Raw genomic sequence first — 23,629 nt, 5'->3', positions numbered from 1 at the left:
ACATAACATACCTCCTACAAGGAGTAGGATGAGTAGTTGAATGGCATGCACTCCAGAGCAGTTCAGTACCTGGAAATTTTGTCTGGGGCCCCCCCTTCCTGCAATCTGAGGTCTCTCATTTTTTTAAACTGGGTTTGAAATTCAGAGTAAATACATAGTTTGTTCCAAATTAGCAGTGTTCTCTGTTAAAGTCATTGCTGCATTGTTGAACCTTCCTAACATGGATCTACTTTGTAAATGGTGTGCACAATACATCTTTTGATTTCTGAGGTTAATGTAATGCTCAAACACTTTAATTTTCATTGCATTAGAAACAGTGTAAATAGCAGCATTTTCTTTACCATAGGGAGTAGAAATTCAAAAAGTGGGTTGAAATTCAGGTAGATAGTATTAAGCAGAAAAGCCTTTTCTTTGGAAAATATAGGTTTCAGTTTAGCAGTTGATGTTTTTTCTTTTGACAAGCTCTTTCAAAGTTGAGGAGATAAGAGATGGAAGAAAATTTGACATTTTCTTCCAGGAATTATTCACTGATTAGAAAACATCAAGGGATAACATGTTCAGGTTTCCAGAAGTACTGAGGTGACTCTTCAGGATGCAGAGAGTTAGTAGGGTGTTCTTTTATTCCCAGTCTGATTGGGCATCTGACTTCAGAAAAATCATGGTAGGTATCTCAGGAACTTTGCAAGTCTGGCCTGTGGGAACCAGAAACAAGCAGTGTAGTTGTGGTTAATCCCATTCAATAACATTTTACACTGAACTGATTTCTAAGGTTCCTTGCAGAACTTGGGTCTCCCTTTAGTGCAGCTTGACCCAGTTGAGTGCATGACCTAAAATAAATGTCAGCAACTGTTTTCTAATGATAGGTGTAGAAAGTAAAGATGTGAAATACTACTGTATAATTACAGAAATATGCAGTGCAACCCCTTGGTAAGGAGAGATTTGCCAAATTTAGCAGAACATCTATATTTAGGTACAAATTTGCACATAGGTTTCACCAGTCAACTAGTTACAGTCTGGTGGGGGGTGGGAAGGGTTTGTCTGAGCATTACTGCTGAATCATGAGTTCTTGTGTTCTGATTTAAATTGGGGCTACCCAGCTGCTCCTCTGAGGGCTTGATATTGGGCAGCTCTTCTGTCTCTTCTCCTTGCTCTGGAGGATGCAGAAATCCAGCTGGAAGGACAGTTGGATGGTGCCATGGGGACATTGTCCTCTGCTCAGAGCTCAGTCCATCCCCGCATCGTTCCCTTGACAGAAGGGTCAGTGTGGAGGGAAGGCGAATACACAGCTCTCCTTTTTCTGTGCACACGTGTGGCCTGGCCTCTAAAGATGGGAGCAGCTCTGGGACTGAACTGGGCTGTTTGTTGGAGTCCACAGCTGGGGCTCACACCCTGCAGGTGAGGAGGCTGCAGAGCTTCTGTCTTAGTAGGTAATTTTGAGTCCTTGTAACATATGTGGAGATTCCTTTAAAGTATTAAGCTGTTATCGGGGCATAAAAGTGATTCTTGGATTTAAAACAGAGGCAAGTCTTGATTTATATGGAAAAAAGGACCTTGGGTTTCTTTCCCACTGAAGACTTCATGGAGCAAGAAAAATAACTCCTGCATCTTGTTTGAGGGCTCTTCTGGCCCTGTTTAAGTGAAGCTGTGATGCCTCCCTCCTCAGCAGGGTGCTTTCATTTGTCCCCTGCGGACTCTTTCTTCCCCAGAGCAGCCAGGCAAACACCAGCCAAGGGCTCGTGTAAACCTTATCTTCCTCGTGGGAATGGCCTTCTGCTGCAAGGGATACTGTAAGCAAACCTCAGAAATCTGTGATCTGTGCAAGTACTTAGGTAAATCTAGGAGGTTTTTGAGCAGTGTCTGGCCTCAGAGGTTATCTCAAATAGAAACTTTTTCGCTGATACCTCGTATGACCTTGGTCTATGATAAACTAAAGATTACTTTAACTTTGAAAGGATACAAATACTTCTTTTTTTTGTAGCAACAGACTGCAGTAACAAGGTTGCAATCTTTGTTATAAACCCATGCTGCCTCTGACAAAGCGGGGTACAGGTGAACTAATATTTGGATTTAGGGGTTAATTTAGTTAGTATGATATGCTATAGTTCTTAACATACACAGATATATATTGTAATAGAATACAGATAATTTGGGGCTTTTTTTCCTCAACAAATAGCTCACCCTTTTTGTTGTGAAAGTGCAGAGTTTTTATTTTGCATATTTTTGGAGGAATGCTGAGCAAGTGAAATTTATGTAAATACATCCCATTATAGGATAGTATATTCTTTTAACTCTTGCAACTCATTACTTAAGAATTTTTTACTTACGTAATGTTCATTATTTGGAAGTTTTATAAAACACTAGAAAATTCTCTGACTTTGCTTATTGTGTAACTTCTGGTCAAGTGCAGATAGAAAACACTTATCATGATAAAACCTAAATAAAAGAACTGGTCCTGTGCTGGATCCTGTTACTCCTTTCCTGCTTTTTGTGAGATTAGACCCCTTTACTCGCTTTGGTCCTTTGCTTTCAAGAGGGAGTGGAGATTTTTTTCAAAATTATTTTCATCTTTAGCTCTTCCAAAGCATCCCAGAATGTGTAGGAAAAGTGCTGTAGACTGAGAGGGGTTACTTACAGTTGAATTATGATGTTTGTCCAAATTCTGGTGGTAACTGAGAAGAGACAAGTGTGGCTGGCCCTTCTAGCCAGGAGAGCTTTTCAAAGGTACCTGTCTGCATACCCATCCTGCAGGAAGAAAATACTCCCTAATGAAAAAAAAAGATGTTTTATTGACTGGTGGAGAGTGGGCCAACAGAAAGTCACCTCGCATGTTTTTAACAGTTCATGTTTTAGCATTAGATTTCAGCTAGACGCCTAAGTTATTCTCCCTTGTCATTAGTAAAACATAGAGATTACTAATTAACTAAGATTTTCTTCTAGGAAAATCCCTAAACCTGTTGAACTTTTCCCTTTCCAAAATCATGAATTAAACTAACAGTGTCACATGGCAGGTAGGTGGTCAGTCAGTCATATTTCAAACCAAGGGAAGAGGGGAGATCAGCATTTGGGGCTGAAGGATCTTCTCCCAAATTCTGATCCTGCATCATGGTGACTTCTGAGCATCACCTCTTCAGAGTATGTGGTCCTCCACAGCCCAGAGGGAGCCAGGGGAAAAGGGAGTCTCATGTGGATGTGTGGCATTTAGGATTTCTTAGGATAAATCCAACAGCTTAGGTAAATGTCTCTCTTTTAATTGTTTTTATAAAATAGTTACATTTTTGAGCCCTTGTACTGCTACATCTTGAATTTTCAGTGGGTCATAGCTTAGCTCAGGCTCTCAGAGTTTCTTTGAAATTACTAAGGGATGGCTCAGGAGTTGCATTGGGGTTTCTGTTACTTTGGCAGTAGGACAGCATGCACAGACCTGTTTATCCAAGCCTTGAAAAGAATAGTTGCCACTAGGCTGGGCTCTGAGAGGGGCAGAAAGCCCAGGACGATTTTCAGCTTTCTATAAGCCTCTAGATAACTTAATTAGTCACTTTAAATGTTGAGACTCCTCTATCTGAGATGTATAGGTTGGCCTGGAAACAGATTATTGAATTACTATTGTATTCAAGAGCCACTTGTATGTTTTTTTTCTATTTAGGCATTGTCCCCTTGGATTGGAAAGAGATTTTAAAAGGTCATTTCCAAGAAGGTGGCTTAGAATGCTTCCCATCTTGGTTGGGTGTGGGCTTTTACATCAGCAAACAAATGCCTCTATTCATCTTCTGTCTTAAAAGTTGCCTTCACTTTGTTTTAATGCCTGGGATTTAATACTTGAGCAAGGACACCATTCTGAAAGCCCTGGCTAAATTGATGCAACAATTCTGTTTTATATTCTAATAAATCATCTACTGAATTACGCCAGCTGTTTCTTGGTTTGAGGTGAGGAAAGAAGAGGGCTCTTTCTGTGGGAATGTGAGAGATAAAAACAGGTGAGGAGGGAATCCTAGAGCATGTGGGGAAGATGGAGCACTGAAAACATGATTTGAGTGGACTGAGGTAGAATACGTGAAAATAAGGAGTGCTTAGTGCAAGTGGTGCTTATTGTAGTCAAGTTTCCTGGTCTCCTTTCAAAGGTTTTCTTTGGTATAAAGTACATGTCAAGAATTGGCACATGATTTACTGGGATTTATGTGAATTTTGAATAAGCTTCAGTTGAGTTCTGTACATGACAGCTCTTTGCTGCAAAAGATTGGTTTGTACATGGGGAAAATGTAGTTATAATTATTTTTGTTTATCAGACATTGAATATGTGATAGCTACAGACTGGCTTTAACAGTTCTTTGGGTTTTTTTCAGTAGTTACTGAGATGAGTAAATCTATCTTTTCTGCTGTACAGAGAAACTTTATAGCACTGCCAGTTTTTTGTACTAAGAGGAGTCAACCTGTGTGTTCTGTGCCATAGTTCTGTGAGGATTAACAGGCTGCAATCATGTTGTTTATTGTTGTGAAACAGTGTTTTAATAAAAATGAATTGTAGTGTTCTTGTTCCTGGAAGATTCAGATCAGACAGCTCTTTCCAGAGGCTTGTGATAGGATGTAGTTTGTAGAATTCAGTACTACTTAAATGGCATAGTGCCAGTTGTCTGCTTAAGAGAGAAATCAGGTAAATGGTTAAATTGACATGAACCATTTGACAGCTGCTTATCCAGCAGTGTCTGCTCATGGTTCAGTAGGAGTGCAAGAAAACTGAAAACCAGGATCAGCAATCTCTGGAAAGGAAGAGTAGTAGTATAAAACATTAATTCTCATTTATTGTTTTATCTGCATGTTTCAAATAACAACTGTAATTTTGAGAACTGACTGGTGACTTGGGCCATGTGGTGGAATAGCCATAAAGATGGCAGTCCTTGCTCACTCCCTGCTGTCTCTCCCTTGATTTTAGTCAGCTCGTGTGGTAACACATCAAGAACATGGTGTTTTGTGTATGGATGTTGGAGTCCTGGCCCTCACTGTGTGTGTGAGGGTCTTTCCTGCAGCAACAAATGGTGAAGTTGTGTCCACCTGTATTTACACTGTATCTATAGCAGCGTCTGCAACATGAACCTGTGTTCTGAAACGAGCTCATCACAGCCCAGATCCTATAGCTGCTTGTTTCATTAGCTGGTAGTTGCTTCATATCTCTGGGAATAAAGGCTCTCCTTTAGATAATCCTGCCTCCAGTCAGTCAGCTTCCTATTGCAATCAGAGCTAAACAGATTTGCACCCCTTCTCTCCCCACCCTCCCAATCTAATGCCCTGCCTATGGAGCTGCTGAGCACTGACAGCTCCACTCCAAGGTGGAGCCATGGTCAGGTTTATGGCCTCACAGGGAGCTGGGATGATCCAATGCCTTTCTGTTCCCAGAAGAATGATCTTTCAGCTTGTCACACCTCTTTCTAAATGCATGAAATTCAGTAAAATGGTAGAAAATTATTTGTTTCCTCCCCCAAATTTTCTCCCTTTTTGATGTGTTAGAACAAGCTATGACAGTGTGTGACAGCTGCCTGACTTGTCACAAGGTGAGCAGTGACTGGAAATGATGCTTCACTTCATGCTCCTCATTGAGGTGGGGATGTCCCCGAGCAGCCTGTGCCCCCCAGGCTGCAGGATGCTGTGGAATCACAGCATCCACAGTGCTGGGAATGTTCTCTTAGTGATTCACAGGTCATGGGGGCTGCTGTCTTCTGGGGCTGGAACGTTTGGTTTTTAATGAAAGAAGCTGTTTTCAGAAATTACAGCTCAAACCAAACAGAATGGGTATGGCTTTATATCATTAATTATGTCTGAATTGATGTTCCCATTGATTCCATGTTGTTTCTAGGTACTGAGTCTAGGGTACTTCCCTGAAATGTTGTTTTCTTTCTGTAGCTTTGACGAACCAGTAAAGGACTGTGTCCTGAGACCCCACTGAAAGGTTTTGTGAAAAGTGCCATACTAGTGTGTGGTTTTTCCTCTTCTTTTACTTCATCTCTTGAAACTGAAATGGTCGTGCAGGAAGGCACCTTAGGCAGGTGCAAAAATGTTTGGCTGGGCTGGCAGGGGCAGAGTGTTGAAAAGTGCATTTTCTGGTAAATCAAACCCAGGCCTTTTGGTGGTGTTAAGTCCACACCAAGGGGGTAGTGCTACACGTATTTGTTGTAGGGAGCATGTAAGAGTGTCATGTCAGGGACAAAGTCCTTCACTTTACTTTCTCCTTGGAATAATTATTTTTAATGATTTTGATAGCTGACATATGTGGAATTTAAAGGGGTTTGATGTCAAATATGAAATACAAACTCATTTTCAGTCTTAACTTAGTGCTATGCCCTATCACCGTTCCCCAAAACTTTTAGAGCAGGAATGCGAGTATTAATCCAATATTGGCATTCAATTTAATAAAGGGCATGACAACATAAACTGTTAGAGGTTGGTTTTATCAGAAAAATCCACAAGAAACATTCTAGTGTTATCCTAATACAGCCTTGCACGTGTTGTTAATTATGGAGTGAAAATGTCCAAATGGAATTATAGAAGTAATTAGGAGGGGTTTTCTAGCACAGAAGAGAAATTCAGGCAGTCATTTATTTGCATAAAAAATAGGAGTTTAGGAGTCACGGTCAAGAGCTTGGATCCTCATTATTTGTAAACACTTCATAAACAGTGTTTAAACAGAGTGATGAGTATTGTTACCCCCAGTAAAAGTTTTCATAGTTTAAGTGGTTCCTGGAAAATACAAGTTCAAGGAAATAATTTAGCAGTACCTTTCTCTTTCCCATCAAGACTTTTTGTAAAGACACTCTTCCCAGGAGCACTGACGTGGCACGAGTGGAAGGAGAAGGTGGAAGGAGCTGTCTCTGCTGCTGCCCTTGCCTGCAGGAGGAGAGAATGGTGCTCCACAGCTACCCAGGAAGCTTTTCCATCCTCTGCAGCCTGTCAGGAGCAGGCTATTTGTGAGCAGGTCCAGGCTATTCTGGGAAAAGTACTTTGCAGTAGCGCAACATAAGGAAGATCAGTTTAGATTTAATATTAGAATTGTGTTGTAACCCTGCACGTCATTGTCCATCTCCCCAGAATTACCAGCGTTAGTGGTGATGCTGGTGCCTGCAGAGCCTTCAGGAGGTAACACACACACACCGATGGGGCTGGGGACACATGGCCGCGGTGTGGCTGCTCTGCAGGGAGGAACCCGGGCTGTAACTGGAGCTGCAGAGCTGCAGCCCTTTGCAGAACTTCAGGCAAAGTCCTCGGCTGCCGTGGGAGAGCACGACACACACGGGGTGCTGAGGCCCTGCCCTCAAGTCCCCTGCAGCTTCTGGGGTTTTCACTGGGAAGGTGGAATTGTTTTGGCAATATCTGGAGTCTGTGTGTTCCTAATGAGCCTTCCCAAGTAAGATGCTTATTAACTGCCCAAAGCAGCTCGCAAAATAATCCAAAAATAGCACAGTGACTGGTTACTCTATCACTTTGCTGCAGATCTGATTAGGATAGAGCAGAGTGCCTAAATTTTGCCACATGAGCAGTGTATTATGTCTTCCAGGAATGCTAACATGAAATATGTTTGGATTTTTTTACTTGCTTGTTTTGATTTTTAATGAAGTTTATTTTTTGTTTAAAAAGCCAGATTTGTTTGGTATATTTGGAATAGTTTGATTTTTTTAAAAAAATTATTATTAATATGTAATCATTGTAGGTCACTGCCATTCACAAGAGACATCTGATCAATTAGGTAATTTCTCACTCTGCTATTAGTGATAAGATATCCAACTGTTCATTCTCTCTAGCTTTGTCTTAGTGTAAGAGAAACTGCATTGATTTACAGAAATGTCAGACGTTCTGACTAGAAAATACATTGAAGTTTATTCTGGGAGACTGGCGGTGGTGCAACTATTTTAACATTCTGCATATGGATTTTCAGTATTATCACACTCAAGTTATATTTGCATTGTGGGTATGTTATTAAGCTCTTACTAAAAATCAAAACAAAACCTAAAAATTGATGCTCAACACGTGCAGTTATAATGAAAGCATCTGCCTTCCCGTGATACAGAACTATGATGAAAATGTTGTATATGAAAAAAGACTTTTTGGTGAGATTTTAAATGTGCAAGGTCTCTGGAAATACAGTTGCTGATGTAAAGAGGAGCTGAAAGGCAGAAAGAGTTAAAACGTTGTGAAAAGAACAGACAGCACCAGTACTACCCAACTTGTATCCTTAAGTAAAAACTGTGTGTAATTTACTCTAATTAGTAGTGTTTGCACAATCACTGTTAAAAAGACAGACTTGTTTAGAGGTTCCTGTAAGCAAAATGTATTCCCTGTTGAGGGGGGAGAGGTTTCTTGCAGGCTGAGTATTTGTGAATGGTGAATTAACACTGTCTTAGGTTCAAGAGGTGGATTGTTGCCTGTAATATTCACTAAATATATCCCAGTAAGCTTGGGCTGGCAGCAGTCAGGGAGAAAATGGTCCATATCTTTCCCAAAGTGTCAAAACCATGAAGTTTTAGCATTTGCAGCAGGACAGCTTCTGGCAGGTTGCTGCAAGGCTGCTGTGCTTCCCTTGGCTGGCTCTTCCCAAGGCCGAGCCCTCAGGCTTGCCAGGAGCCACTGAGTGCTTCTGCAGTGTTTGTTGTTCTCAAGCGCAGTTGCTTCAGTGGTAGGTGACATTTTTACTCCTTTTGCTGTGTCCTCAGAAGGGAGGACTGCTGTTAAATATAGTCATGTAGTTGACAAAGAAAAATGTCCATAAGCATCTAATAAAATTTCTTGTATCTAGTTCTCAGCTGTATATAATGAATGGTCATGTACACACAGTGGGAATTTCTGCCCTTCACCAGATCACACAAACATGTTGCAATAGGAATATTTCCATCATATTAGTGCCTTGTGTATTCTTGTGGGAAAAAATTAAAACCCCTGAAGTACTCATGTAGGTAAGAGTGAGTTTTCCCTTAAAACAGAAGTCAGTTTTGCAGCAGAGCTCATGAAAGCAGGAAGTCCTTGGGCTGGCTATGGACTAACTCAGAATTTGATTTCTGCTGAGGAGGCTCATACTGTAGGGATGCATTTTGCTGTGAGTTTTAAATAGCTCTTTTTTGTTTGTAGCACAAATGTATCACGGGTTTAGGTCACTAATTTTCTGCTTGTTTATTGTTCAACTCTTTCTTGCAATTGACAGTTTCTGATTTTAGGACCATTGCTTGGACTAACCTAGAAATCTTGTTTCTCTGAGCAACAAATCAGAACCTGCTGCCTTACCTTTAATATTGTGTCTGGCACACAAGATCTACTATCTATGAGCTGGCCAGGATCACAAATATCCGCTGAGATGTGGGCCTTGTGTGCCATGTTCCTAAAAAGTCATACCTGCTCCCTGATTCGCATTTTATTCCAATGTTAGCATTTCCCTGGCACGCAGGGCTGGCTCGGACACCAGGGGATAGTGTTACAGCCATTTACATATCAAAAAGAGGGAGAAATGAAGGAACCCCAGTTGCTCTTGAATAGCAGTGCTCTGTGCTGCTCCCAGATCCTGTTAACATTGTTCACACAATGGAGCACTTAATGAATTTGCAGATGGCCTGATTTGATTTTTTTTGAAGTATAAATTTGCTCTTTCCAGGGGAAAGATGTTAGTTTTCTGCTGGGGTGAGAAAAATAGGGGGAAAGTATTTTGGGGAAAACTGAGAAACGAAGATGAGACTGGGGTATGAAGTGGGAGGGGGCAGCAGTGCCTGAGTAACAGGAATGTTTCATTTCTACAGCAAATCTAAGGCACCAGTAGTGTTGGTACAGATAACAGACAACACCTAATTATGAAATAGTGTTTTTTTCTTAAAATACTACTGAAAACAGAGGAGATTATGTGTGAGCTTGGGAGATTCTGAAATGTAGCTGTGCTCTCATTAGAGTGTGAGTCAGGTATCCTCCTTGTTTACTCTGGCAAGCTGTCACAGAAGCGCAGTGTGTTATGTTGAGTAATTCCATGGGCTTGTGTGTGGAGGTCACGTGTGGCACTGGTGGGACAGCATTACTGCTGCTCGGCTGGAATACCTGAATCCCTGCCTGCCTGATCCTTCTGCAGATCTGCTCTTGTCCAGAGAGCAGAGCACACCGGGCACTGCTGAGTGCCAGCGTGGGGACAGGCACATGTTTTGGTGTGAGTTTGGGTCAACTCTTGTGTTCCTGCTCAAAACAAACAAAATCTTTGTGCTGCCTGCGTTGAAATTACTTTTAAAAGGGAAGTGAGAGGCATCTCGGGAGAACATTCCATCTTCTGCTGGCACTCAGATAGGTCCAGCTCTACCAAAATCATTACTGGTGGCTTTTATTAATAACGTGGTAGATGAGCTGGTGACAAAGATGTTACAGCCTCTTGTGGCTGCCTGCTTGGGTGATTAACTGTGCAAACATGCAAAACACTTATTCTGTATTTAATCTGAGTTGGCCTTGCTGTATTTATGGTGTTTTAAATTGTAATTTTTGCAATTATTTTTTTATGCAAGGGTTTTTTCCTTTGTTATTTAAACTACCTCTTCAGTGAGTTGACCAGATGTTTTTTGTAGTTTTCTTCTATGTTCTTGGCAGTTAAAAGACAATTATGATAGTACATTTAGATTATTTTCATGTGAATTTCTGGGGGTAATATTTGAGATTTACTTAAAAGCTTCAAAACTGGTAACATTGTTTTTCTAACTTGGCAAACAGGTTGAATCATTTATTTTGGACCAAGAAGATCTTGATAACCCAGTACTTAAAACCACATCAGAGTTATTCTTATCGAGTGCTGCAGAAGGTGCGGACTTGAGAACTGTGGATCCAGAAACACAAGCAAGACTAGAAGCCTTACTGGAGGCAGCAGGTACTTTCCTTGTATAGTTCTTTTTCTGAACCTGATTTGTACACAGATCTGGCATAAATTTTGACACTAGTGCAATGTTCAGGAGTCTGGAAGTTTCTTATGATGAGCAGAACATGGAAAAGAAGCTCTTAACTCTTACAAGTGTTGCAGGTTGCTTGGTCCACTCTTTGTGTACATACAAAGTTAGAAAAAATAATTGGAATTAAATGGTATTTCATTGACTTGAGATTACATGTGTTACCAGAGGGAGAATTAATGGGGAGAGAATAGAAGGAAGTGGACTTGCTAAAATGACTTTTTTTTTCCCTACTGCTTTGGTCAATATGTAATTATTAAGTCATTACTCCAGGAATTTACAGGTAAAATACTTTTTTCTCTGTTTTAACTTTCACAAAAGCATTTTCACATTCTGTAGTTCTGAGGTTTTGCTGTTAGGAAATACATGTTAAACATTGCTGGTTTGGAGCCAGACCTGATGAACATTGCCTCTACATTTATTAGTTTAAGAGTGAAAGCTTGACTAATTCAAATCCTCCTACAATTTGTGACTGGGATGTTTGTAATGGACTTAGAAATTATTTGTTAGTCTCAAAATTCCAATGACAAAAAGATATAAACCCCTGCTTTGAAAGAAATCCCATTTGATTATCACGGGTGTATACTCAGACTTGTAGTGGTGTGCTGAAATTGGAGTTTTCACACCTTACTTTGGAACACTTAAAGAGCTACATAAAATAGCACTGATTTGCAGGTGTTCTGATGCTAAGCTGTGTATAGCCTTAAAGGAGAGTTTTATTCTGAGGAAGCAAAAGGGACAGGGATTTGGGATTCGGGTTCTCTTTGCATTTTTGATTTGAAGTAAACCCAACGTAAAACACAGCACAGCTTTTGTCAGCAGGAAGTTGCAGCAGCCTATCAGCTCTAGCTCATGAGGACCAAACTTTGTTTTGCAGGGAACACAGGCTGGTCCTGGGATACTCCATGCACTAACAGGATTTGAATAATTTATTCCCTTTCTAAGTGCTTTTAAAAAAGAAAATCAGTTCCTGTCATGTACCTGGTGGCTGCTGTGTCTCAAAGCCTATTTCTGGCTTTATAAATCCCCAGTTATTCTGGCTGGTGTTGGGGGCAGTGCTGGGCTGCAGTGCTCACAGGGATCTCACAGTATTTGTCACGTCCAGGAGGTACCTTTGCTGCTTGTAACCCCTGTGACAATGCTGTCTTCACATTTCTAGGCAGTAGTTGAGTATTTGTCCCCAGGATTAGATAATTTGGTTTTTTAGCTGAGGTTTCCATGTCTTGGTTTTCCCAAGTACATGAGCAGGGTGGAAGGAATCTGGAAAGAAGAGTAAATCAAAAAAAGGAGTGCCTTTGATAAGGACTTCATCTCCCTCTCTAAAAAGACTGGACAAAATTAAAGCCACTTGATGAATGTGTGAGATCAAAAGAGTGAAAATACTCTGGGGAGAGTTCTCTAGTTAAGCTGTACTTGTCTTTCCCACTGTGGATTGGAATACTAAAAATACCAGGCTAACCTAAAGAAGATGCTGCAAATCTCGTAGTTCATTAATAAAAGCCATAATTTGACAGTGATTGAAAAAGATGTTAGTGGTTTTGGGAGATGTTGTAATATCATCACTGGATTTATCTGCCTGATTTGATTAAAATACCCTTTTTAACCCTAAATGAACTTTTAGGCTTCTATTATGGCAGCCTGGTGTTGGGCCTTTGTATTCTTTTGCAGTTTGGCAAAAGCAAGTGATTTCTGCTGTTCTTTTAATCACAGTTCAGTCCTCAGCATTAAGGATAGCTTGGCAAAATAGATAGCAAAACTGTGGCTCAAACACATTTAAAGCCTTGTCTGTAGTTTCCAGGCATAGCTTGGGCTTGGTTTTGATGACCCCCCTGTGATAGGCTTGATTCCACCTTCAAACCTAGAGGAAAATCAATCTTCTGTTCAGTGTCTTGGATTTCTTGGGGTTTCTCACATGCCAGCCTTGTGGCTGTGTCATTAGAATCTTAATGAGTATGACTTGCAAAACTAGTTTTGCTCATTCTTCCTGAATCCTTTAATGCTCGGATCTCACATGGACATGTTGTTTATTAGTTCTGCAAGGTGAGTTCTAGCAACTGCAGCCACATGGGATGTTGCTGTTTGAAGTGCAGAAGTGCTTTTCAGCTGTTGTGTACTGTAGGATTTGTAGGAGTTGTGTTTTGTTTGTAAGCAGCTGTCTTGATTTGAGAGCTGCTGCACAGGCTAGTGTAGAAGCCAGAGGTTATTTGAACTGCTTGAAAATGCTTCTATAGATTGTATTTACTCACCATGAGAGTGCTGGATCTTTTTCCACTTGCTTATTCTGTTTCAAGGATTGTGGATGTTGAAAGTGAGAGCCTTAAGCCAAATTTCTAGCAAGAGGGTTGTGTCTCACCCCCTTGGCATAGCAGCAGTTACATGTGCACACAGACACAGATTTCTTGTTTCTCTCTGAAAACCTGCCTGATTAGCTTCAGTTTAGATAACCATAAATTATTCTGTGAAAGAACAGGCACTTTATTAATGAATAACTACCTCTAAGCAACTGTCAGTGTTTGTATTATTTCACAAAAAGTAGTTCTACAATCTGAAGACCAAGAGACCATTATAAATATGAGTTGTTTCCACCTTCAGAAACTGAAGATAAATTAAAAGAATTGAATCCTGCTGTTTGGCAAGTTTTAACCTAAACAAACCAAGTCTTGTATATCTTCCTTCAGTTTAACTCCTATTAGCAGAGAAGGGGTTTATAGGTAAAATAACCTATGGAATGAGAACCATCCTGCTTGGAGGATGTTTCCATTTCTCAAAAACAGATTATTAGTATTCTGAGAGTGGAGTCCTGTTCTGCACTAGAAACGTTTCGATCCACTGTTAATTAGGGTACTGTTGATTTCCTAAAATAATATTTTAGCTCTGAAGAGTCATGATTCTTGTGCAGATCTTCAGTAAGAAAGTCTATTAAATGCCCTTTTTAGGGGCAGTAGTTGACAGCTGGAGATTGAGAGCTCTGTGCTACTGGGGATGAATCGTTAGAGCCTTGAGAGCTCTTGCTCTTCTTGGTGGGTTCCTTGTGAGTCCTCAACATGTGTTGGTAAAAGGGCAAAGTGGGAAAATTCCAACAGGTTAAACCTGTTTCATTTTCTGTTCCCGACTTGTATTGGCATCAGGAGGGGGAATGGCTTGTGTTGTGCAGTCCTCTTGCTGCAGATTGTTTTAGAGGACAGAGAAAGGTGTTGGTTCAGGCACGTGGCCAGACAAAAATCCTGGATGCCCATTTGGTGTATTCTGCACTGAAAACACAGATTTCTACAGAAAGTTGTGAAATGTCAAAATGTTAATCCCTGCAGTTGCAATACCCTGTTGATAGTGTGTCAGCATGGCTTGGCTGAGTTTTCTGGAAGTGACAGAGTGTTACTGAACTGCTTTTTGACTTGAGGAAATAGCTGGAGTGCCTGTGTCCCTACCAGCAGAGATTTGAAGTGTGTTCCTTCTCAATCTGAACATTGAAACACTTTGACAATGAAGCATCAAAAAAAAGATGCAAAAGAAAGTGGTAAAGACACTTCAGCTGCCTTTGGAGGACATGATGTTCCTGTTGAGTATCTACACAGGGAGGAGTTCTGTAAGCAGTGAGTTCTTCAGGACTCCCACTATTGTTTGCAAAGAGGCTTGTGAGGAAAATATTTTGAGAGGGAGAATGTTGAGCCAAAGGTTTGTTTAATGAAACGTGTGAATAGTCCATCCTTATGTTCAAACAGGGAGCAGAGTTCTGCACATCCTTCTTTTCTGATTGAATACACTATTAAAGCTGGCTGGAGACCCTCACAGATGGTGTAGTGTTTTTGAGACTTCGAGGGATTAATTGTAGTATAAATGGTGAAAGAGTAATCGAGTTCTAATAAATTATTAGAACTGTTAATACCTGTGAATTTCAATAGTTCATTCAGCCATGAGGGCTCTTTGAAAGGCTGGTGGGGGGAGGAGTAGGTTGTGTATTTTGGAACTGGGAAAGGCATAAAGTGGAAGCGATCACCTGCTTAGTGGAAATACAGAACACAGATGATAATATGAACGAGCCCAGGTGAAATTACCTGCTTTAGGATAAACTGAAAGCTTAGAGTAGATTCAGCAATTGTGAAATGGAGTGCTTTCCTCTGTGTATATGTATTTCTGTTTACTCACTTGCCAACCTATTGACCAAACCTGGTTTTTTTTCTTTCTTGTGATGTGATCGAACCCATTCATTATTCACTAACAACAGGGGTTACCAGGGAGTGAGCTGTGGTCTAAAAGAACAGTGCCAGAGAGGCACAGCTTGCTTTCATCCTGCATCCAAGGGAACCCTCAGAAAGTGTCAGAGACTGGGCTAGAGAAATTCTTTGATCATGTTATTTATGAAGATTCATGTGCAGACTTGGTTTTTCTTTTCTCGGGGCTGATGAGTAACTGAGGTGTGATTTAAATGAAGATGGGCATTAAAAACTTAATGTCTGAAGGGCTGTCCAAGCTCCACTTGAAACTACAGAAGTGGGGATCTGCAGAGAACAGATTCATGTTTGTCAGTTTATTGGTTGCACCTCTGTGATTGTGGAATACAGCAAATCATATCTAAATCTGTGTTGGTGTTATGAAATAAAGAAAGAGAAGGAGGGTCTTTTTGAGGGGGAGTCAGAGAGGATTGTTGAAATTTGAGCAGAGATGTAATTTTATTGTAAAAACATTGCAATATCAAATCTGAAGCATGTTTAACCTCCTTCAGCATGGCCAAAATCTTACCTTAGTCCAGTTATTGTGACTGGTTGTTAACCAAGAAAGGCTTTTCACCACAATTTGATCTGATCTAAAGTACTTAGTGTTGTATGGACATGGTGTAGAGACCAAGTAAGGGAAACAGTTTTCACAGGACAGTTTGAATAGGCCTCATTGTGGGTGTTTCTTTGGAGATCAAAGCTGCCCTGCCACTGAAGTCACCACTGTCTTGTTAACTGGAAAGCTTCTTCCTTTTGAGATATTGGCACATTACAATGACTTACTAATTTTCTTTCTTCACCGTCTAAAGATTCAGAGTGGGAAGGAATATATGGTATGTGAAACATGCAGATTTGTGGTGCTTTTGAATAAGTTGGATAAACTGAATTGTGTGCATGTAATTGAATTATTAATATTATATCTCTCTGAGATTTTGCATGATTTAAATATTTTCTTTATTCTAGTAGGCTTTTAGCTTAGAAAAATTCTAGTCTAATCCTGCTCTTAGTCAAATTAATGCTTCCTTGCTTTGACAGTGTGTTAAATGTATCAGCTTCATATTTTTTAGCTGTTTTCTAGATGGATTTTGCTGTGAAGAACAGTCTCATTGTTATAACACTTAAATTGCTGTCTTTAGGTATCAGATGGCTAAGTTACCTTACCAGCTCTGAAAGCTTTACTTTTGGAGTTCTTTGGTGAAGATGATTTTAGCTTTTCTCCAGAGGGGAGTGGGAGTGGGAAGAGATGAAACAAAAACTTACCAGTTTTATTTTGTGAGATATAAAAATTGGCCAGGGTTCTCCTCAATCTCTCAAGTTGCCTACATATTTATATACATCTCTGTATGTATGTCAGAGGTAGTCATAAGTAATCAGCAAGGTCTTCATGATTGTACCATAAACAATTAGTGCAATCCTCCTTTTAACAAGATTTTTTCAGTTCTGGACATAATTTTTATTAACTTCTCCACTCTATTTTCCTTCTGCTATGTTTCATTTTTCATGCAAGTTGGATTCTTGTGTAAGATAAAACACCCTTTTCTCTTTTGTTCCAATATGGGGAACTTACTGGAAAAAAAACTTTTCCATTCAGTATTGATTTCAGGACTTCTTCTTCTATTAGTACTGGGAGTATCCTCAGCCAAAAGGAATGTAGGGAGAGTTTGGGCAGGAGAAAAGCAGCAGTGCTTTATTGGCAGTCCTGAGTTGAGACGTGGTGTAAGCAGTGCAGAGCTGTTCTCTGGGGGCCGTGCCCCTGCCTCTCTCAGCAGTGCTGTGCTGTGCTGTGCTGCTGTCCTGGGGTGCTGGGAGGGAGGGGGCCGAGATGGGAACTGGGGGAAGTGAAGCAGTCACTGCTCTGGGAAGTTTGAGTTCACCAGAACGTGGCTCTTCTCCTGAAATGTGTCAGGAGAAAGGGAGGAAGGAGTGAGGAGTAGACAAGCCCTAATCTCTTGTTTGTATCTTCTCTAAGAAGAGTCTTAGTAGTTTATTTAAAAAACCTCAGTTACACTGTTTGCTTCATTTGTTGTTGTCTGCATTTGTCAGTCATATAGTTTCCTTAGCACATGGTGATAAAATCAGAGTTTGGAAGTGTTCAAAAGAGAGTTTGAGTATTGGCCGGGTGCTTTGGGGTGTGCAGATGATCAGATCTGAATCAGTCTATCGGATTTCCCTTTTTGGGAACTTTTTTGTGAAATATTCTTATAGCTTAATACTCAAGCATGGTGGCAGTAACCAGTGCCAGCCACTTAGCTCCATACTGGACTAACTGGTAAGTCAGGTTGGCAGCCTGGATGTGGAGCCACCCCTGGTGGAGCTGACGGAAGTGTCCTGTGAGGAGTCAGGGCTGTTCGCTGCCCAAACAAATACGGGTCACCTTGTGTGTCTGGGGACACAGCAGAGGAGCTGCCTGAGCTCTTGGGGTGGGCTATGACACATCTGTCAGTTCTATACTCTTATCAAATATTTGGGATCTTTTGAAGTGTCAGAGGTAACAGGTTTACTGAGTCATCAATACTTTGCAATGTAACACAATATGTTTGTGTTTTTTAATTATTTACTCAACTTTGACAAAATGTTATTTCTATATATTTAGGAAGTAATTATAAGCAAGTTTCTAAGAAAACAAATGGTAATATAGTTTACACATAGTGTAAATTATTAAGTTCTGCTTATTTCTAGAAAGCAAGCTAGTTTTCACCAGATTGATTAAAATGAAAATATGTGAAAGAGACTGCCACTCATTTTTGATTCTGCTTATGGAAACAAGTGGCTTTTTTTACAGTGGGGTATGAGCATCTTCATTTCCTCCTTATAAATTATTTTGTGCTGTTTTACAGACCATACTTTGAAAGCTAAGAACTTAAATCTCTAAATTTAAAATGAGCTGTAATACATTAAACATCTTGCACAAAGAAGCAGGTTATATTCTTTGTGAATATGAATTTTTAAATACCTGAAGATTCAATACATACTTACGATATGTAAAAAAAATTATTGCATTGCATCAAGTTATCCTGGTGGTATTCATCAGGAAAGTAGTTGCTGTGGGAGCAAAATGCACAGTGCAGCTCTTCAGGGACTTTTCCTCCTGTATAATAAAACTTACCTCCAAACCAAGAATTATTAACCTGTCATTTAGGCATCACCTTTCTCTGAAATTCTGTACAGCTCCTTAAAAGTTTTTTGAAAATTTGGCTGAAAAAAGTCTCAGTAGGTTCAGTTTTATCTTCTCTTGCTTCTCCCCGGGCAGATTCAGCAGTGCTTGTGCCATTCCTGACGGGGGGCGTTAGGAGCTGGCTGGACACAGGCTCAGTGCTGGAGGCTCCAGAGCGTGCCAGGCCCACTGCAGCCCTTGGCATGAGGGGGGTTTGGGACTGCCAGGCCTCAGTGTTATGTACTGAAATGTGTCATTCAAGGGTGAAGGGAGCACTGAGCTGCTTCCTTTGGAAGAGCTTTGTGAGGGAGGGAAGGAAGATGTAGTAAAGCAGTTTGGGGTTTTCAGTGGCTTTAACAGCTTGTTTAATGCATCTATCCAGGTCCAATGTTCCCTTTTCCAGTGCAGCCATCCTTAGCGCTGATTTGCAGGCTGCTATCAACCTCAGTTAGCTTTCTTTTTCCTTTTTTTTTCTGTTTTCTAAATAACATCTAACCTTTCTCTGCCCTTAACTCGTGTTCTTTAGACTTTCAACTGCTCTTGTTCTCCTCTGGAGTCTCAGTACGTGATCGCTGTTCTTCATAACTTTGTGCCCCAAATGAGTCGTGTTACTGAAGCTGAGCTCTATTGATGCATGGAGAGAGGAGTGTTATTTCATCTGTCCTGCAAGCTGTGTTTTGTTTATACATCTCCATTTGTTGTCTGCCTTTTGCCTTTGGTTTGCAAGTTGAATTTGTCTTTAAATCTATCACTACTTTTCTGAAGAACTGTTACAAATTATTCCATGTTTGTGCAGCTGACTGTTCCTGTATATGTGTGTATTTATATTTTTTCTGACATTCATGTTTGAATATGTCCTTTAAAAAAACTTCTCAACACAGAATCATTATAAAGGCTAAAATTGTCTTAGCTTTCGAAGAATTAGTTGGCTTTTGAGTAGCAAGAAGACCACAGCAAGCAAGAATTTTCTAACCAACCTGGCCCAACTTCTAGCTAGCTTTGTCTAGTATTGCCAAAACCAAGTGAGCAGCATGTTTGGGAAGTCTCTAGAGGGAAAACAGGAAGATTTGCTAATGAAAAAAGGATAAACTTGCACTATAGCTGTGCTTTTGGCTATGAGCCTTAACTTATAACGAGAGCACTCAGTACCTGATCCTCCTCCCAGCTGTAGAGACACAGCAAGACCTACAACAACTTTATTTTAGTCTTTACACAGATGAAGAGCAAAGACCTGGAGGAAACAGTGAAAGAAGTTTGCTTTGGTAGAACCTTTATTGGCTGGACTTTTCCATACTCCCTATTATTAGGAACTCTCTCCATTGGATTTGTTCTTGTTACAGTTTCTTTCAGCATTGTGCTCTGAAAAAGCTCAGTAAAACTTGTTCTGTGTGGTGCCACATGTTGGATTCTGTGACCTCTGATGGACAAAATCTCCCATCTGAAGCACCAGAGCTTCAGAGACATGGAGCTGGGTGAAAATGCATCTCTTCTCTTTTGTTTTTAAAACTACAAGAGGATGCTACAAAAAAATAAATAGATGGGATGACCACTGCTGGGATGTTCTTGTAGAGGGGTGTTAGCAGTAGATGGGTGTGTTCTTTCTTCAGGTTGGGTCATGGTAAAATAAATTCTGTATTTTTTTTCTGAGGACTGTAGTATCCTGATTTTTGGTAGTTTGGTACTCCAATCTACTGTGGCGTTCTCGAAGGTCAGTCTTTCAGGATCTTTTGTTATGCAGCATATGTGTAGTGATGACAGCAAGCTGAAAGGCTGGGGATCTTTTTAGGCAGAGGAGAGGGTTTTGTGAAGAGTTTCTCAAGCGTTCAGTTTGAGACATGAATTTATGCACCAGTGGTGTGGTGATTGTTTTTTGAAGGACTGGTGCACTTGACCACCCTCTGAAAATGCTCAGTGTTTTGGCTTGCTTTGCCATACATAATTACCATAAACTGGGGGCTGAAACTCTGGATGTCTGAGTTAACTCAGTGATGTTACTGGCACTTAGTTTGCTCTTAGATCTTTGCTTGAAAATGCAGTATTATTTTCAAATGTCTTTTTCCCAGATAGTCACTGAGTACTGTCCTGAGTCCGAGCTGCTTTGTGATTCAGGAAGGCAATTACAGCTCATTGGGGCTCAGTTTGCCACTGACTGCCAGAAACTTTGAGAAGAGTTCAAATGGGCTGTTTGTCTATAAATAGCACTCAAAGGTTACTCGAGTTCGTGCCTTCCTGCATCTCTGTTGTGCAGGGGGGTCATATCCTGGAGTCAGTCTCCACAGGGGTGTGATACTTTCCCTTCCTTTAGGTTACTCAAAAAGCAGAAAGTAATTCCACTCTCTTCCCCTTGTCCCACTAAATAGGTGGGAGAGTCTGTGAAGGAACTTGTTTTCAAGGGACACAAGCCCTGAAGAGGATGAGACATGAAATACTGAGCTGAGTTAGAATGCTACAAGTCATGAACAGGAATTCTATGCACTTTTCTCAGCATGAATATTTTTTTTCTTCTCTTGATGTTTCTTGGGGATATGTGAGGTTTTTCTTTGCTCCCTACCCTCGCACAGTGGACAGTGCCATTTCCATGTTCCTCCTTCCCTTGTTTCAGTGGCAGTCTTAGCTCTGACACGTATCTTTCAGATTCTTGGAGCCAAGCAATTGTCAGAATTGAAATGAGAAAACATTTCTCTCTGATAAGCCATGAAAGAAAGAACCAACATATGAAGAATAATTGCCAACCATTAGCTGTGATATTTTTCAGTAAAATAATTAAATTAACTGCGTACATTTTTCCATATTTGATGGCACAAAGTAAAAAATTTGTAGCTCTCTTTACAGAGGTCATAATCTCTGCTTCTGGATCATTTAGTAAGTTGCCACCTTTGTAGTTGTATGTGTAAATATTGTATGCACTACAATCTTAGCTTAAAATAAATTCCCCAAGAGTGACTTAGAGGTTCAAAACCGCTTTGTGTAAGCACCCAGAAGCAATCAGATTGTTTCTTCTCTTCCTTGACATACAGGAGTGTCTGAGCTGATGTCCAAAGCTCAGAATTTGAGCAGAGCTTCTGTGATTCTGGCTGGGCACTGGGTGGATGACGGCAGCTCTCCATGCCCAGCACTGTGCCACTGGGTGCTCTGGGGTGCTCTGGGGTGCTTTGGGAGGTGCTGGGATGCGCTGGGATGGACTGGGATGAGCCAGGATGCTCTGGCAGGCGCTGGGACGCTCTGGGACGCTCTGGGATATACTGAAATGCGCTGGGACGCTCTGGGACGCACTGGGACGCTCTGGAATGCACTGGGATGCACTGGGACATACTGAGATGTGCTGGGATGCACTGGGACGCTCTGGGATGTGCTGGGATGCACTGGGACGCTCTGGGATGTGCTGGGATGCACTGGGACGCTCTGGGATGTGCTGGAATACACTGGGATGCTCTGGGATGTGCTGGAATACACTGGGATGCTCTGGGATGTGCTGGGATGCGCTGGGATGCGCTGGGATGCACTGGGACGCACTGGGATGCACTGGGACGCTCTGGGATGCACTGGGACGCTCTGGGATGCACTGGGACGCTCTGGGATGCACTGGGACGCTCTGGGATGCACTGGGACGCTCTGGGATGCACTGGGACGCTCTGGGATGCTCTGGGATGTGTGTGCTCACACTGTGCCGGGCAGGCTGGGAGCAGGTGACTGCCCAGCTCGGGAGATGTGCTGATGCTGCTGTTTAACTGTGTCCAGTTCAAAGGCAAACAAAGCCAGGCGAACAATTCCGCCCCTGGCTGAAGTTTTCCCTTAGCTAATCACAGCAAGGCTGGCAAGCGTGGGACAGCCAGAAGAGCATTTAAGTCCATAAGTATAAAATGGAGTTGCATACTCTGTGGTGCTGCAGCCCTGGGGAAAGTGTGCAGGGTTTGTGGCAGGAGGAGATAGCAGGGGAGGGAGGAGAAGACTGGCAAGGGAAAAGGCACTGGATGTTCAAGTAGTTTGCTGCTGTGGCAAATCATTCTGGGTGTGTATTGCTGGCTTTTATCCGTGTTAAGGGTGGGAAAAAAATTAAGAAATCCCTGACTTTGACATTCAGAAAAATTTTAAAACAAAGTGCTAAGCTCCTATTTAACTGTGATATCCAGTGTAACTCCCATTTAATCCCAGCAAACCACCAAAACAAATTGAAGTTTTTTAGAATCACGTAAATAAACCACTGTTTAATCCCATTCTTTTCCTTTATAATTTGAATTAAAGTTCGTACTGTGTTTTAAATATTTTTCTCAAATCTTATATTTTCTTGCAATCAAAAACAAGTTGGTAAGAAGGTCTTAGTTGCCAATGGGTAAGAGTGCTTTTTTCCATTAAAAATTAAAAACCAAACCAGAACAAACCCCAGCAATTTAGTGGAGCTGGTAGAAATAGGTAGAAATAACTGAGTTATTCTCAGACAGAACTGACAGTTGTTTTCACTGTAATGTTGCTCCTGTCCTGATTGTGATTGCTGCTTTAAAACTCGAGGTAACCCAGGAGTCAGAGTTCTCTCCCAGATCACCCAGAGTGAGATGGGTGGAAAAGCTGTTTGCTGCTGCTGAAGTACATCTGTACTCATGACAGAGTAATTCATGATGCTTCCATATAAACTACATGCAATATGCATGGGATCAAAGTGCATTTGTTTGAGTGATCAGCATGATTTTCTGCACAAATGTGATGAGTGTGTCTGGAAGTCGTGGTGTCCAGTCAGCAGTGTGTCGAGGGTTGCATCTGGGAACTTGTTGCCTTGTAGTAAGGCAAATGTTTCTGTGATAGAGATTTAATAGAAACAAAATCTTGGAAAATTGAAAGGTTGAATTTCTTTATAAAGATCCTGGATTAGGAAACAAACATTTGGAACAGACATTGTGAATGAGTGATGGAAGGTGTGTGAGATGGGTAAGGTGGTTTAGTGGCTGTTTGCTGTCATAGGCAGTAACCTGCTCTTTCTGCATGGTTTTCTCTCCTCTTACCAGTTCTAGAAAGAACTTTTGCTGGTCACACTTACCTTGATGTGCTGGGAGGAAACTCCCTCTTCTTTCCCCCAGTGTGAAAGCACTGGGGGAAACATGGGGAGAGAAGGAGCACAAAGTCATCCTTCTGGAAGTGGCCAAATGTTAGACTGGCACAGAAAAGCTCATGTTATTTTAGCTTTAGAAAAGGAAACTTAATGTTCATACCTAGGAGAAAATGGATGCCTATTAAAAGCTTGGAAAAACTCAAACTGACAGAAAGATTGAGAGTTCTGCTGTAGCAAAGTCTGACATGGTCAGGATTTTAAATAAGATGAGGTGTTTTGAGGAAGT

General features: G+C 41.1%; 1 protein-coding gene across 11 annotated transcripts in view; it reads left to right on the top strand.

Moving 5' to 3' along the window:
- Positions 1 to 23,629, top strand: part of ANKHD1 (ankyrin repeat and KH domain containing 1) — a 100,333-nt gene that overhangs the window by 3,998 nt on the left and 72,706 nt on the right. For all 11 annotated transcript variants that reach the window (XM_063413818.1, XM_063413817.1, XM_063413816.1 and 8 more), the window contains exon 2: positions 10,708 to 10,861. In XM_063413818.1, coding sequence (XP_063269888.1) covers positions 10,708 to 10,861 — 154 coding nt within the window. The remainder of the gene's footprint in view (positions 1 to 10,707; positions 10,862 to 23,629) is intronic.

The sequence above is a fragment of the Prinia subflava genome, chromosome 16 (assembly GCF_021018805.1).
Source record: "Prinia subflava isolate CZ2003 ecotype Zambia chromosome 16, Cam_Psub_1.2, whole genome shotgun sequence".
In the NCBI taxonomy this organism is placed as follows: domain Eukaryota; kingdom Metazoa; phylum Chordata; class Aves; order Passeriformes; family Cisticolidae; genus Prinia; species Prinia subflava.
The sequence above is the reverse complement of the archived record's forward strand: the minus strand, read 5'-3'. Positions and strand labels throughout refer to the sequence as shown.